The 14,751-nt window shown below is 38.4% G+C and overlaps 1 protein-coding gene across 3 annotated transcripts in view; it reads right to left on the bottom strand.

Annotated features, from left to right (window-relative positions):
• phldb2b (pleckstrin homology-like domain, family B, member 2b) overlaps positions 1-9,335 on the bottom strand; it is a 36,772-nt gene extending 27,437 nt beyond the window's left edge. For 2 of the 3 annotated variants that reach the window (XM_055037470.1, XM_055037471.1), the window contains exons 1-5: positions 9,094-9,334; positions 4,127-4,183; positions 3,846-3,969; positions 2,416-2,514; positions 2,082-2,165 (exon numbers count right to left, since the gene is read on the bottom strand). In XM_055037470.1, the coding sequence (XP_054893445.1) occupies positions 2,082-2,165; positions 2,416-2,514; positions 3,846-3,969; positions 4,127-4,183; positions 9,094-9,126 (397 nt within the window). In that variant the 5' untranslated portion in view covers positions 9,127-9,334. Of the gene's footprint in view, positions 1-2,081; positions 2,166-2,415; positions 2,515-3,845; positions 3,970-4,126; positions 4,184-9,093 lie in introns of all 3 variants that reach the window. The other variant, XM_055037468.1, reaches the window with a different exon arrangement.
• Positions 9,336-14,751: the final 5,416 nt, after the last annotated feature.

Here is a 14,751-nt window from a genome sequence, read left to right as displayed (position 1 = left end):
AAAGTATAAATGTAGATGGATGGCAACAATGAAATAAAGTCTCTTCTCTTTTCCCATATCTCTCCAGAACCTACTAAATGCTTAAATCAAATGTCAGAGTTTTTCAGACTGCACAGAAATCTGAACAATAATCAGAGACATATTTTTCTTTTTTTTTTCAGCAATATTCAAATGTGACGTATCTAGCCTATATGCCTCATAGTCATGGTTGTTGCACATGCACTGTCGCCACTCCGTATTATAGTACTGGGCTCAAAGTCCGTAGCAGGCCCTTTCTGTGAGGGGATGCTTGATCTTGTCATGCACATGGTTCTGATGTCCCCTCAATATCCAAAAACATGCACGCTAAGTTTACTGTGGACTAAATTACCCTTTAAGGTGTGTGTGTGTGTGTGTGTGTGTGTGTGTGTGTGTGTGTGTGTGTGTGTGTGTGTGTGTGTGTGTGTGTGTGTGGTGTGTGTGTGTGTGTGTGTGTGTGTGTGTGTGTGTGGGTGTGTGTGTGTGGGTGTGTGTGTGTGTGTGTGCATGATGGTTTGTCTTTGTGTTCCCAATGAGGGACAGACAATCTCCATTACTGGAGAAATGCACCAGTTCCCTCACAAACCCATCAGGTCTACAGAAAACGAATGGATAATTTGATACTTTTGTAAGCGGCTTGATTGCCATTATTTCCCTCTATGTATCAGAAGTCCCTTCCAGCTGTTCCTTTGACTTACCAGTGAGGCATATGTGATTCCAGGTCAAGCTCCAAATTCCAGAATCCAAAACAGATCATTTCCTAAACATAGTAAATTGGCTCCAGGCCTCCCTTGTGTGTGTATTTTTGATGAGCGTTTGGTTAGTGCTTCTCAGCCCAGAAATGAGAAGCTAGAGGATGTTCCCGAAGTATGCATCTTGTCTGAGGCTGTCCGTATTTTTTTCAGACATTCCCTTTTCCTCTTACTGCAATTTCACCAAAGCCATCACCATCTGCTGCAACTCTTTAATTAAATGAGTTTCAACATTTAGTATTTAGCAAAGTATTTTTAAATTTTGAATGTCTTTTTTCTTCTTTAGCGTCACTTACTCCTCCCCCCACAACCTCACAGTACTTTGGGCTCGAGTCTGTGCATACTCTGAGACGATGTCAATATTTGAATCAGCAAGGCTCACCGCAAAGACAAATAGGCCTGTCAATATTTAACTTGAAACAGCTAAGCTTGACAGAGCACAACGACGAGGCCTGAAAAAGGTAAATGGAAAGGAGAGACAAGTCGTAGCACAGCCAGTTACGTGGAACAGAAGTGAAAAACAGCAGTTTTTCAAAGAGCTCAAACTTTCAGGGAAAAAGGCAACGCTCTGCAGGAGAGAAAATTCTGAGAAACTGGATAAGGGAAAAGAGCAGACAGGGTAGACGGGCAACGGATGAATCGATCAGGACAGTAGTTCTCAGAAAACAGAGACATACTCAAGGGCCAGGGTGAAAAGCAAAGGACGTTAAGAACTCTTAGAAGGAATTGTGAGAATGTTTCAGTGAGCTCTGACTCCTTTTTGCAGTCCATGATGACAGAATGTGAAGACTTATGTATGCTGCGGCAGCATGCATAGGTCTGGAAGCAATGACTCATTATAGAAGCTTGCTGTTCCAAACCACTATGAATTAAAGCAAACCAGAGTTATACATCCCCCACACACGCACACACTTCCAACCTCCATTACACACGCATCATATTAAACACAGACACAACCAGGAGAACATTTCTGCACACACTAAAACACTGCACACCCGTTTGTTTCCCTACATAACGTCAGCAGTTGCCCATGTGACTCATACGCAGAGAGGAATGCAAGACTACTAAACCACAAACTACCCTCTTTTTTTTTTTTTTGCAGACAAATACATACACTCATACAGAAGTTATGAAATATTAAAAGCTTGAACACAAACCAAGGAAGTGAATTTCCATTTAAGTTACGTACTAAATTTAACCAGTAGGAGGCGATATTTTAAGCATTTTCAAAAAAAGGAAAAGAAAAGCCTTGCCTCTGTGTGCAAGCAAGAGGAATGTTTAGTAATGTTCGCGTGAATGTGTACACCTTACCCTGAGTAAGTGGTGTGGGGACGGTGACCTGGACTCCATCCAGACTGCATAGATGACCACAGGGGTCAAGGGTCACCACCCCTCCTGTTGTAACAATTATAAAGCAAGTGTTATCAACACGTAAAGAACGAGTAAAAACACAATGTAGGACAAATCATTAAAAGGGGTAGTTTCGGGTTTTTGAAATGTTCTGTGAAAAGTTCTCTAGCCGCTAATTTTAATCTAGACTAAACCATAAGAAACTACTGATCAATGCACATGGTATGTTGTAAAAATTCATACAAGCTTTTGCCATTATTAAAAAGCTGTTATATTGAGTTGAACTGATGCCAACCTTCATTGATGATATGACAGTGCTCTGCCTCAATGCCAGGCCCTTCAATCGTAATGTCCTGAGGGACAGGAGCATCTTCTCGTCCAATACGCGTCACCCCTGAGTTGCAAATCAATGAGAAATGATTACTACTAAACAGTTTGAGCCTACATAGGTCACGTTTTAAACGGAGTTCTTTTGCACATCATCTGTTCAAGTTAAAAAGGAAATGATGACCAATTGTGGGTTACTTGTGATACAGACTTTAAATAGATAACAACAAAAAAAACCCTGCAGGGCAAATGTTTTCTCTTTGCACAAAAACCTTGCGTAAAATTACTCTGTAAAAAGTTTTCTAAGTGTATTAGAGTCATCATTCTTCCTAAGATCGTTTTGTATTAACTATGTGTGAGTCAGTTTGCATTAGCATTTCTTGTGATATCCAGAGGCTATTAAACAATAATCGGCAGTACAAGCATCCCTCTCATGTTGTATTACATCCTACTTGGATCACTTCACTATCACTTTTTTGGCAACCATCTAGAATACCAACGCAGAAACCAGCTTTATGGGAGGATACATTTTAGCAGCATAATTAAGACACATGTGCAGAACAGTTTGTTGTACAATTTTATCTGAATGTAAAAGAGCATTCTGCACATAAACAAACAAATTGAAAACACATTTTCTTTTGTTGCTGTTCAAACAATAGATTTATACTTCTTATAAAACTGTGCAGAGAAACACATCTACTTATATTTTCTTCTTATGACAAAATGAAATGAACTAAAAAAAATAAATAAAAAACTTTCGTAAACAAACTCCATTCAGAGATATTGAGGAAACTTTCTACAGTGCCTTGCAAAAGTATTTGCACACACTTGCACAAGTTTTGTCAGATTTGCTGGTGTAGTGGCAGAGAACAGTGGATTTCCAAAGTATTGACTCAGGGGGATCAATTAAGCTGACCAGCTTTTTCAGATTTTTACTCTGAGAATTTTTAAAAACTACTTATGTGTATTTATTTTAAATTAAAACGGCACACTGTTTTATCTTGCCCTTAAATCTCAATAGTGCACATTGAAACTTGGCATTGTGCTAACACCCGTGTGAATATTTTATTGCTGCTTTTTATATAGAGCATGATATTCCACATTTACAGATATTTCAGCTTCTTTGTCACTGCAACCATGGAGCAGATACAGAGAACTAGGAGGAGGCAGATGCATCAACAATATAGGAGTTTAGCAAGAGAAAGCAAAGACACAGGGAGAGATTAGAGGGCATCTGGTTTCACTCCAGGCTCCATGTCAAAGCGCTGCACGGCAGGTGAGAACACATTAGAAGATTTAATGGTCTGCATCCTGTATATTGGAGATGTAAGTGAAAATAAATAGCTTAAATATGACCTGGTAATCCCAAGCCCTTTTTTTTTCTCTGTCTTTTAGTACCTTCTTTTAGTGGCAGCAGGGTGATAGCCACACTCAGTCTCCCACTGCCCAGGCTAACCAGATGAGGGGTCGCAGTCTGAACCTTCAGGCCTTTCCCCGTGTCCATCAGGTCCAAGGGTGGAGACTGCGAGGATTAATGGGGAATAACCACTCAGACTTATTGCATTTTAGGTTTGTAACAACACAACGTAAAAGCTGATTCTTTGCGGCTATGCATTTTCTGCAAAATAAATGCAAATGTGTCAGGGATAGCGCATATTTGTGGAAGAGTTTAATTTCACCTTGGGTCCTGGCGGACACATCTGATCCGACTCTGGCTTAAACATCATCTCGGCTTCCTGAAAGGACATACAAACACAATGGTCTGTGAAAGCGATTAAAAGTTGTGTAAGCTTGATGGATGAGAAGATTGATAAGCTGCCAGTCCACTACAGAACCAACTTATTTACCTACGATTCCACTAAGAACTAACAGCTGCTGCAGTTCTCTTTAGCAAAGAAATCAGGGATGTTATTTATGAGAATGCAAGCATAGAACAACATCAGAGGTTTCTGTCATGTAAACTATTCATATTACTGGAAATTAGCATCTTACCTGAGTCCAAATAATAACTTTTTTTTGTTTGTTTTTTTTTGTTTCTTTTGTTGTAGATCATATCATCAGAACTAAAGCAAGTGCTTATGTGGGAATAAAACTGGTGTGCTTTTAATCACACCAGATTCTGAAAGCAGTTTTAACAGTGATGGATGTTTCACATTCCTTCATTGATTGTCCAAATTAAAACAGAATGTCACAAACAATGAAATTGTCTGACTCCCAAAAGCGGTGAATTACTTTTTATTTGTATTGCCCATCACTGACCCAATTCTTTTTGTCCCTTGAAAATTGACTCTCACCACAGCAGTCATTGATTTAGCTTGCAGTGTTCATAAAGCTATACATATCACAGGAACGTTTCTCCTTTTCATCATTATAAAAACATTATGTTCTCAAATATGTACAGTTAGAATTTGATGTAATAGATCCACATGAACTACTGAATACTTGAAAAGTGGAAGACAAATGATACAGGGTTTTCAAAACAACATGCGATTTAAAATCCAGAAAGTGTGGCGGGCATTTATTTTCTATATTACAATTTTTTTTTCTTTTGGTTTTTACAGAAAATCCATTCACTGCAGTAACAGTTGTATTTTTTCTTTTTTTTCACTTTTGCTTCTAACTGCTTTACACATTTAGTTGAAAACTATTCTATGTAAAAGCTTGAACAAAGAGTGTGACGATCACATTTTTTGATTTTGCCAGGCCTTTCACTGGAGCATTCTAACGTGAATATGCTTTTACTTGAGCTGGGCCATTAAGGTACTTTCAAATAAAGACAAAATCACACAACAGAAAATGTTAAGACCATATCTTTGCTTCCTGGCAGTAATCCACAACAATAATTTTGGGTTCATTTGAACTATTGTATTGTGCAAATTAAAAGCCAGCTCCAAACGGAAAGGCTCAATGTTTAATAACAGGAGGTGAAATGCAAAAATAAATGAAAAATCTTAAATCAGTCAGCCATGAAAGCAAGAGAATGGCAAACTTTGAAGAGGAAAAGAGGCAGAGAGGAAGATGAGAGAGAGAGAAATCAGAAGTGTGGCAGTGCATGTTTTTTGTAAACATCCTCAGATAGTGTGCCAAGAAGTTCCTGTGACCTACCCTACAATTCAGCAAAGAAAGAGACAGAGAGAAAAAAAAAAAAGCTTACCACTATTTGTGTGCCCACACATAAAAACCTAAAATATGAAATACTGCTCCCCAAAGCAGCAACGGTTTCAGCACATGGGGAACCGCCAGAACCACTCTGTGTTTTACACCTCAGACCATTTCCTCTAGTGTACTGTCCTCAACCTGTAATAATCTTTTAATAGCCTGAATTAGACACCCGAAATAGCTTTCATAACAGCAAAATGTATTGTTTTATTTTTCAGTTCTTTTCCTTCCTTTTGGTTTTTAATCTCTGTCATGTCCTCATCTGTTTTCCCAAAGTGGGTGCCTTGTGTCGCTGTCATCCTCCTGTCTTTTGTGCACTTTTGCCGATCCATGCCCTCCTCTCTCCCTGTGGGTTTTAATCTCGCTTCCTGTCTTTTCCCATTCGTTCTTCCAACTTGTTGCAGAGGGGAAAGCAAATGGAGCACTGCCCTGCACGGCTTCCTCTAATTCAGCCACAGCTTCCTTTCTGAGGACGTTTCCTTTGCTGCTTTGACACCCTCGCTTACCTCCGGCAATTCCTCCGTCTCACAGACATGGACGTGCCTGCAGCTACCCTCGTAACCTCCATTCGTGCATAAACATCCACAAATAAACCCATATATCAGCTTTTTATCTTCTTTCATGTAGATATGGGCTACGCATTCCTATGACTTTTTTTCCATTGGTGTAGACAAAGCAAATCTGGCATTTGTTATGGCAACATTATTAGAAGAAAAAATGCTTCAGAGTCATGCGAGGAACAAAAGGATTTATTTAATCCTGAAGGAAAGTCTTAGAATAAATTGGCCTTTCTGTCTGCCATGGTCTCTTAGGTCCACCTTCTCTCTTATTTGCAAAATAAAAGCACCACTTTATTCTTTTGTTCTTCTTCATTGTTAGTCTCTGCAGCCCATGATCACCTTCTTTCTCCAGGTGAACACCTTCCAGGACGGGTTACGACAAGTCTGTGGATTTGTTGGCCTTGGTTAAAGAAGAGCAGCGAGCTGTGTCAAGCCCCCTTTTAGATATCTACAGGGTTTTTTTTTTCTTTCTTTTGCATCTTCTTACCAAAACATCATGGCTGACCTAAAAAGATAAGCTAAAACAGGATTTTGCATGGTGTTATGCATTTTTGAGTTAGAACCTTGTAAATAGTTTCTACCGTGACTTGACGAATTAACTTCATATAGCCACAGTTCTCTCAAAAGCCTCTTTGATGCCATCTGTGAAACAGCTGAGTCTGAAACGTGCTGCTTGCCCTGCATCTGGAGAGAGAATTTAAGACGAAGACGGAGAAATCACTGAGAAATCTTGACCAATACAAAGAAGAGAAAGTGAAAGGGGGGGGGGAATAAATACATAAGACGCATTAGCGTCATTCAACTTTCTGTCTCAGCACCTCAGCCTGTTGCTTTTCATGAATCATCATCATCCTCAGCACTGATCATGTGCTGACAAAGAAATTGTGACTTTTTCAACATGTGAAAAAATGTTGATGTTTTCTGCGCATGCTTCAGTGACAGTTATATTACATCCTAGAGTTTTATGATATAAAACTGTATAATACAGTTTATATTACAAACTAGCCTTGGTTTTATGTCATATATAAAATGTATTTTAGTTCACCTCATGGATTCTGCTGTTTAAGATCAAAACCTGTGTATGAGATCCAGTTTAAGAACAGGAAGTCAGATATAAGTGTCAAAAAATTTTGTTTTCTTTCTGAGGGATAACTGGACATCCATCAGGATGTGTTGGATGGATGGATGGATCATGTCACTTTTTGAAGCTGCTGACTATGTTTGGCTTTCAAAGCAATTCTCAGTGCAGCTTCCATTAAAAGGATTGTTAAGCTATAAAATTGCATCTTAAACGCAACACACCAAGGTCATTTTGTTACTGACATATTTAATTATAGGTATTTGTGTCTCTGTATTTAAGGTAGTTTATACCCTAGTTGAAGAAAGGAAGCTCCATAGCCGTGGGTTGAAAAACAAAGAATCAGAAAAGACAGGAGGATAAAGGATTGTCTCCCCATCTCATGGCCTTTCATATAAATTGTATATTTTATTAATTTAATTTTTAAAGATTCCCTCTTGATTTGTGCACTGGACTCTCTGTCTTTCTTATTACGACTTTTCTGTATTTTATAAGGCCCCCTCCCCATGCATTCCAATGTTGCCCTCTCCTCCTCCCACCTGACAAAGCCTGCATTGTATCAGTGATGCTGGTTAATATGGAGTCGGTCTCAGTGTCCCTCACATTCAGCAACTCATTGGCTTTAATAAGATTATGTTCCTCTTCTGTATGTCCCAACCTCCCCAATCACCGTGTGTCAGTACATAAAATATGCCGACAACGTTACTCTAGTGAGACCAAGACGAACAAGAGCAAGCAGTGAAAGTGTGCATGTTTAAAGTCAATCTGACCTTGATCGCCTGCTGAAGGAAAAAAAAAACCCTCAAAGTCTCTCGCACTCCTTGTGTCATTGGGAAAAGTCCGTGGTTCTTACAGGAAACAAAGTGCATTGTTGTTGCAGCTGACTCAAAGGTGGAGGAAATCTAACTCGAATGAGTGTGCATGGCCCGCGGAAAAGCCCAGATGACTTCTACTGCCACATGCAGAGGATCAAGTGATGTTTGCTTTCCAAAGGGGCAGGAAATGACCAAGAGACAAGGAAGGACAGAGGTTCTGAGGGGAAAAAAAATCTGCAATACACTTCAAGGTTTAGAGGTGGAAAAAAACAAAATACTGGTTATGTAGAAGACACCTCAAACTAAAAAAAAAAAAAAAAAAAGACAGGAAATGAACATAATTTTAACCCAAAAAGTTTCAAGTGCACCAAAGACCAACTGTAAACCCAACACAGGCAGAGCATCTGTGTGCTGGATTAACATTTTCTTTCAACTCTTTCAAATGACAGACATGAAGCACAGAAACAAACACTGTCAGTTTCAATATTGACTGCTGTGATGTGGTTTCTCAAATCTAACCAAATAAAAATACATTGGTAATTCATGTGGACATTGAAACATGTTTCCATTAAGGATCCAAAGAGCAGCATGGCACACACACTTCTGCACAAACGCTCCGTCAACACTGTCTGTTCACCGACTGTTTTCATCTTCTAATTTATCAGTCCATGCTTACTGGTGACAGAGTTCACATCCAAATTGTTTAATGACGTTTAATGTATTTGAAGAAATCAGAACAAGTAAACAGAACTCTTACCTTCAGGGACAAAAAGGTAGGAGTATTTAATGCCAATTGTGACGTCATTTATTGTATGGTGCATTTTACTTTTCTCTCTTTTATGTTTTAAATTTAAAATACACGAGAAGTCATTCCTTAATTACTGTTGAGAGAAACAGACTTTACTTTTTGAATTACCTGAGTATTAATAACAATAATAGCGGTTGGTGATATTTAAAAAAAAATACTAATAATAATTCTTCTAATTCTTACAACTTGTGATATTCTGAAAAATGATTTCGATGTTCATTCTTACCATGACAGACGCGCAACTGGTCACTTCAGTCATCGCGCAAGAAACGGACCGATCGGTCCCAGAGCTCGTGCTCCTCCAAATGTTAATCTTCTGCTCCCTCAGTCGTCGTAACTCCTGACGGCGACCACACACATCACTCACAAGAACAGGCTGTACGACTCTATATATCTAACACTAAAAATCCTCTGGCGCATCCGCGCGCACCGGTGCCAGCGACAAAACTGACGCACAAGGTTTTTTTGAAAAAAAAAAAAGGCCGGCGGCCTGAGCCGACTGCGACGTACAGAGGAATGCAGCAACAGCTGGAAGCAGAGTTGGACGGGGAACAAGGGGTGGGAGTCTCTCCTCTCATCTCCTCCTCTCTGCCTTACAGCCTCATACGCATGGAGAGCATAATGTGCAGGTGTTAACAGACCTACACTTGACCCACCATGAATGAAGGAGGAGGCTGAAAGAAAGAGAGAGAGAGAAGAGCATTCCTTCGTCCTTACTTGATTTGGCAGCTGGAGATAAGAAACCAAGATAGGATTGTTTTGGGTAATCATATCACAACAGAGCTGCAGTCAGGACTCAGTCCAGCTCTGATGCTGCAGGCAGTTTATTAGTAAATAATTTAAAGAGCCAAACAGATTCAGATGGCGCTGCAGGTGATGGATATATTAAAAGGAATTCCCTCTGCAGCTTCTGACTTTCGCAAAGACAAACAGCTGCAAGGATTTGGGGTTTATTTTTTAAAAAAAAGGGGATTGAATGTTCCTGTGGACAAGACGAAGATGAAAAGTTTCAAGTTGCAGCATCAAAGAGTTGGATATCAGAAAAACATTCGTTTTTCCTTTTCCTCCTCTGGCACACAAACTGAGAGTACAACTGAAGTCCTGGCATTGTGTTCCAGTGGCCTGTCAGGAGTTTGCTGTTAAAAAAAATAATTAAGAAAACAAGGGGAAGCCTTAATTTGCTAATTGCGTGTTTGCTGAAGAAGGTCTAAACCATTATTTTAAAAATAAAATCCCAGCGTCCTGCTGGTTTTGCATCAGAGGCGGAGGAAGGTGAAAGTTGACCAGTTGTTAACTTAGTTTAAGAAGTTATTATGACCAGATCATATATTAGAAATATTTTAACTTTTTTTTATTTTTATTTTTTTGGCATTTTTGCTGGGAAAATATGTGTCATGCACACAGGAATCTGCTATACGGGAGCCAGTATCTGCCTCTTATATAATGGTTGCATTTGAATCCTACAGGAAATAGGAGGGTGCACAACAACATGAATTTATAGAAAGCTAAAATAACACTTAAACGCGTTTGCTAAGCACAAATTAACTTTAAAGAACAAATGAAATCGGATTTATTTAGACTTGTAATCGAGAACAACTTTTAAGGCGTGAGGAGTTTGGTTTTTGCCATGCTCACAAATCAACTGTTGGGCTATAAAATGGTGTTTTGTGTGTGTGTGTTGTGTGTGTGTGTGGTGTGTGTGTGTGTGTGTGTGTGGGTGTGTGTGTGCGTGGGTGTGTGTGTGGGTGTGTGTGTGTGTGTGTGTGTGTGTGTGTGTGTGTGGGGGTGTGTGTGTGGGTGTGTGTGTGGTAAAACAAAAGTGGCACTGTGAAAATTTCAGTGCAAGAAAGCAGACAAATAAAGTAAGTGAGCTTATAGTTAGAAGGAAGAATAATTTGTTCTCCACTTTCTCCAATGCATTTCATGATGCATGAGCGAAATACATGGCCAGAAGGAAATCTCTGAAAGATTTTGCCTGATTGTGGTCTCCCACAATCAGGGAGTATTATAATCAGCATGCTCCGCGCTTTCAATATTTATAAAATTTCACATGGGTTCAACATGGTGTGCCATGGTTTGATGCTACAGATGATTGGAGTGCTAACGAAGCTAATAACTGTTGCCTCACCATTATCACTAGATATATTTTCTCCTGGTTTCTTTTAACATCCTCTCTTGCCAACTGTCATGCCAGAACCCATTACACTCCCTCATCATCCTGGGTAAGAAGTAAGTGCCAGCAAGCATTTCCCAGTTACATCATCCTGAGGCCTGTGTGTTTAAATGAGCTCTATGGTGACTGATTGCATTCCTAAAAGAATTCTACTTTTCCCATGTGTTCTCCAAAGGTTGAACAGGAAATCTCATCCTTCTTCCCTATGTCAGAGGAAGAGATTCAGTAATAGGTGTCCATTTCATTCAGGAAAATCTGAAAGAGTTACACATTAGATTCAATCATGATATGAAACAAACAAACAAACAAAAAAAAAACACAAAGAAAAATAGACAAACAAACATGGAACTAAAACAAATAACAAACCAATGTCCTTCTATACAAACTTGGATATGAGCTCATTTGTTTCCAGACTATTTTCATAGCTTGACATTTCATTTTATTACACAGGAACTAATTTTGTAAAATGCTCTGTTGGGATGGACACATTCGTTCACACGCTCATTCAGCATGCTTTTACAATGTAAAGTCTGAGTAAATAGCTTAGGAAAACTCAATAACTGTAAGTCCCAAATATAGTAAGTTTAGTTTACATCAAAATTGATTTATTCAGCCCTACTCTGTCTTTGCTCACCTTTAATTCATTTGGAGGAAAGATAATCATGAGATGCCCCTCCAGCTGTTTTTACAGCTGTATAAATATCCTACTCACTGCAGTCTGTCAGGGAATACTGACAATTTTGTGTGCCACGGATGCTGGTGACCCAGTTAACTTCGGCATATTACATCACGGAAATGGCAGACGTTAAATGGATTGAAACCGAGTTTACTCAGCTGTTTAGTGTTAAACCATTAGCCCCAACAGGGATACGTTGTGTGGATGTTCTCTTCTCGCCACAGTTTCCGTCTCTCGACACGTACAAACCGTGAAACCAACCGTGACAATAGTCCTGCTAATAAAACTGCAACCATGTTTGGTCATGAGGACGTCTGCCGAGGATTTATGCGGAGCGAGATGTTTGTGCTGGACTGTTTGGAAATGGGCTGGGGGAGCTGGGGTGAGACTGACATTCCGGATCCATTGGGAATCCAGAACGTTAAACTTTGATCGGAAAAAAAAAAAAAAAAAAAAGAATTTGGACGAGTAACGAAGTAAAAGCAGTCTCGTTATTCATTGCAACACAAACATCTCGGATTAGCTGTAATTGTCTCCTTTGAAGCCCTGGAAGCCAGCTGGAAAACAGAAAAGTGGGACACAAGGAGAAAGAGAGAGGACCAATCCAAACAACAGAGGAATGCTTTCAGTTCGGCTTTGCTGCTGCTCTCGGTTCTCCCACTGGCCTGCCATGGTATGTGTAATTACTCCACAATTAAAGTGGCTCTGCTTGTGTCTCAGAGTGAGAGAGGACCTCATAGGGCTCGGTGACCACACTCAACAGTGTCAACAACGTGGCCTGGACAGATGCAGGCAGTTTCGCAAAAAACAACTCACACAGGGTGTGAAGAGATGTGGTCAAGCATACAGAAACAAAACATCACAGTTAACTTTTACATACTACTGATGCTGAGGAAAAAGTTTTTGTTTTTGTTTTTTTCTAGATATTTAGGTTTGTTCTTACTGAATTCTTCTTAGTCTGTCACACAGTCATTCAATACATATTGGCAACTCACTTATTCTCTTGGTCCCCATTACCCTGTTTTTTTGTTGTTGTTGTTGTTGTTTTTTTTACTTTCTTGACAATAAAAGAGCAGATAGTCAGAACATTGCTGTCTATGAGCTACATAGTGATCACTAAACCCGCAAGGCACAAAACACACAGGAACACATGTTGATGCAGAACACATTCAAAATGCACAGAAAACATTTCTGCAGTCAGTACTCATTAATTGTCTTGTGGATAGTTTAATGGCTACACATTCAGGTTCTGATGAGACTTTTCCAACATTTCTCTAAATGGAGCTTTTCTTTTCCTATTTTTGCATCAAACCCAACAAACTGTAACATAAAAAGTGTAGCTGTTTATTTTTATGGGTGCACATGCTTTACAGGGATTGTGGCAAAACTTCCACATATAGCCTTGCAGAATTTACGCCCCAGAGGTGTTACTGTCTATAGCGCTTGTTAAATGCCATTCATGTTGAGACACAGCTGGCCCAGTGGACTCCCTGCCCAAAACCTAGAAATAAAGAGTAAACAAACAAACAAACAAAAAAGCAGCTCATGCTTTTCCCTCAACTTCACTGGGGGAAAGTGAAAATGCATTTGTTTTTCATTACCTTTTACTGCTACATGCAGTAACTGTAAAAAGAGAGCACACCCCATTTATCAATGGTAGGAATTTAGGTCTCATTTCCTTCCACCCACCAAAAAAAAAAAAAAAAAAAAAACAATGTGGTTTCTACCGGGTTTTATTATTTTAAATATGTTCTCAGAGGCTATTAACACCTTTATTTATTTTGAAATGAACAAATGCAAAGCTGAGATGGAAAAGCTGGGGTTTTCCATCTCAAGTCATCCCTTTTATACGATTTGGGAGGAAAATTTGGAACTAGTTACATCTGATCAAATGCAGTCAGTAGTCAGTAGTGACTTCCTGTGTAAAAGCAGTAAACATCAGCAGTTTGCCAGCCTCTGTCTGAAAGATGAAGGAAAGACAGTGATCACCTTGGGTAAGCAATTCTTGACACCCATCAGGCTGGGTAGAGTTATAAGGCAATTTACAAACAGTTTGAACATTGTAACTGTATAATAAAAAAAAATATATATATATATATACATATATATATAATATATATATATATATATAATATATATATATATATATATAATATATATATATATATATATATATATATATATATATATATATATATATATGTATATATATATATATATACATATATATATATATATATATATATATATATATATGTATATATATATATATATATATATATATATATATATATATATATATATATATATATTTTTTTTTTTTTATATATATATATATATATATATACATATATATATATATATATATATATATATATATATATATATATATATATGTTGCCTTATAACTCTACCCAGCCTGATGGGTGTCAAGAATTGCTTACCCAAGGTGATCACTGTCTTTCCTTCATCTTTCAGACAGAGGCTGGCAAACTGCTGATGTTTACTGCTTTTACACAGGAAGTCACTACTGACTACTGACTGCATTTGATCAGATGTAACTAGTTCCAAATTTTCCTCCCAAATCGTATAAAAGGGATGACTTGAGATGGAAAACCCCAGCTTTTCCATCTCAGCTTTGCATTTGTTCATTTCAAAATAAATAAAGGTGTTAATAGCCTCTGAGAACATATATATATATATATATATATATATATATGTATATAGTGAACGTCCCACATGATAAATGCCAAAGACGCTAAAGTCAGACCAAATAGTTTTCAGAGAAATTTTGGAAATGCATACCAGACTCAATAGTCTTGACTTAACATGTTACATGTTGACATTCATAAAAACAAAAAAAAAAAAAGGTGTAAAAAGAATGGCTTGCTGGGAAAGCCCGTCAGTAGAAAGTCTAAAAAAGTAAATAAATAACAAAATTTGAGTTTGCAAATCTGCATCTGAATGAACAGTGAGACCTCTGGGCCGGTAGAGGCAATTTAACTTAATACTCAGTCCAATCTTTGAAAGACTTG

This window comes from Poeciliopsis prolifica, unplaced genomic scaffold (assembly GCF_027474105.1).
Source record: "Poeciliopsis prolifica strain line A6 unplaced genomic scaffold, Auburn_PproV2 SCAFFOLD012, whole genome shotgun sequence".
Taxonomy (NCBI): Eukaryota; Metazoa; Chordata; class Actinopteri; order Cyprinodontiformes; family Poeciliidae; genus Poeciliopsis; species Poeciliopsis prolifica.
This window is presented reverse-complemented; position numbering and strand designations above follow the sequence as displayed.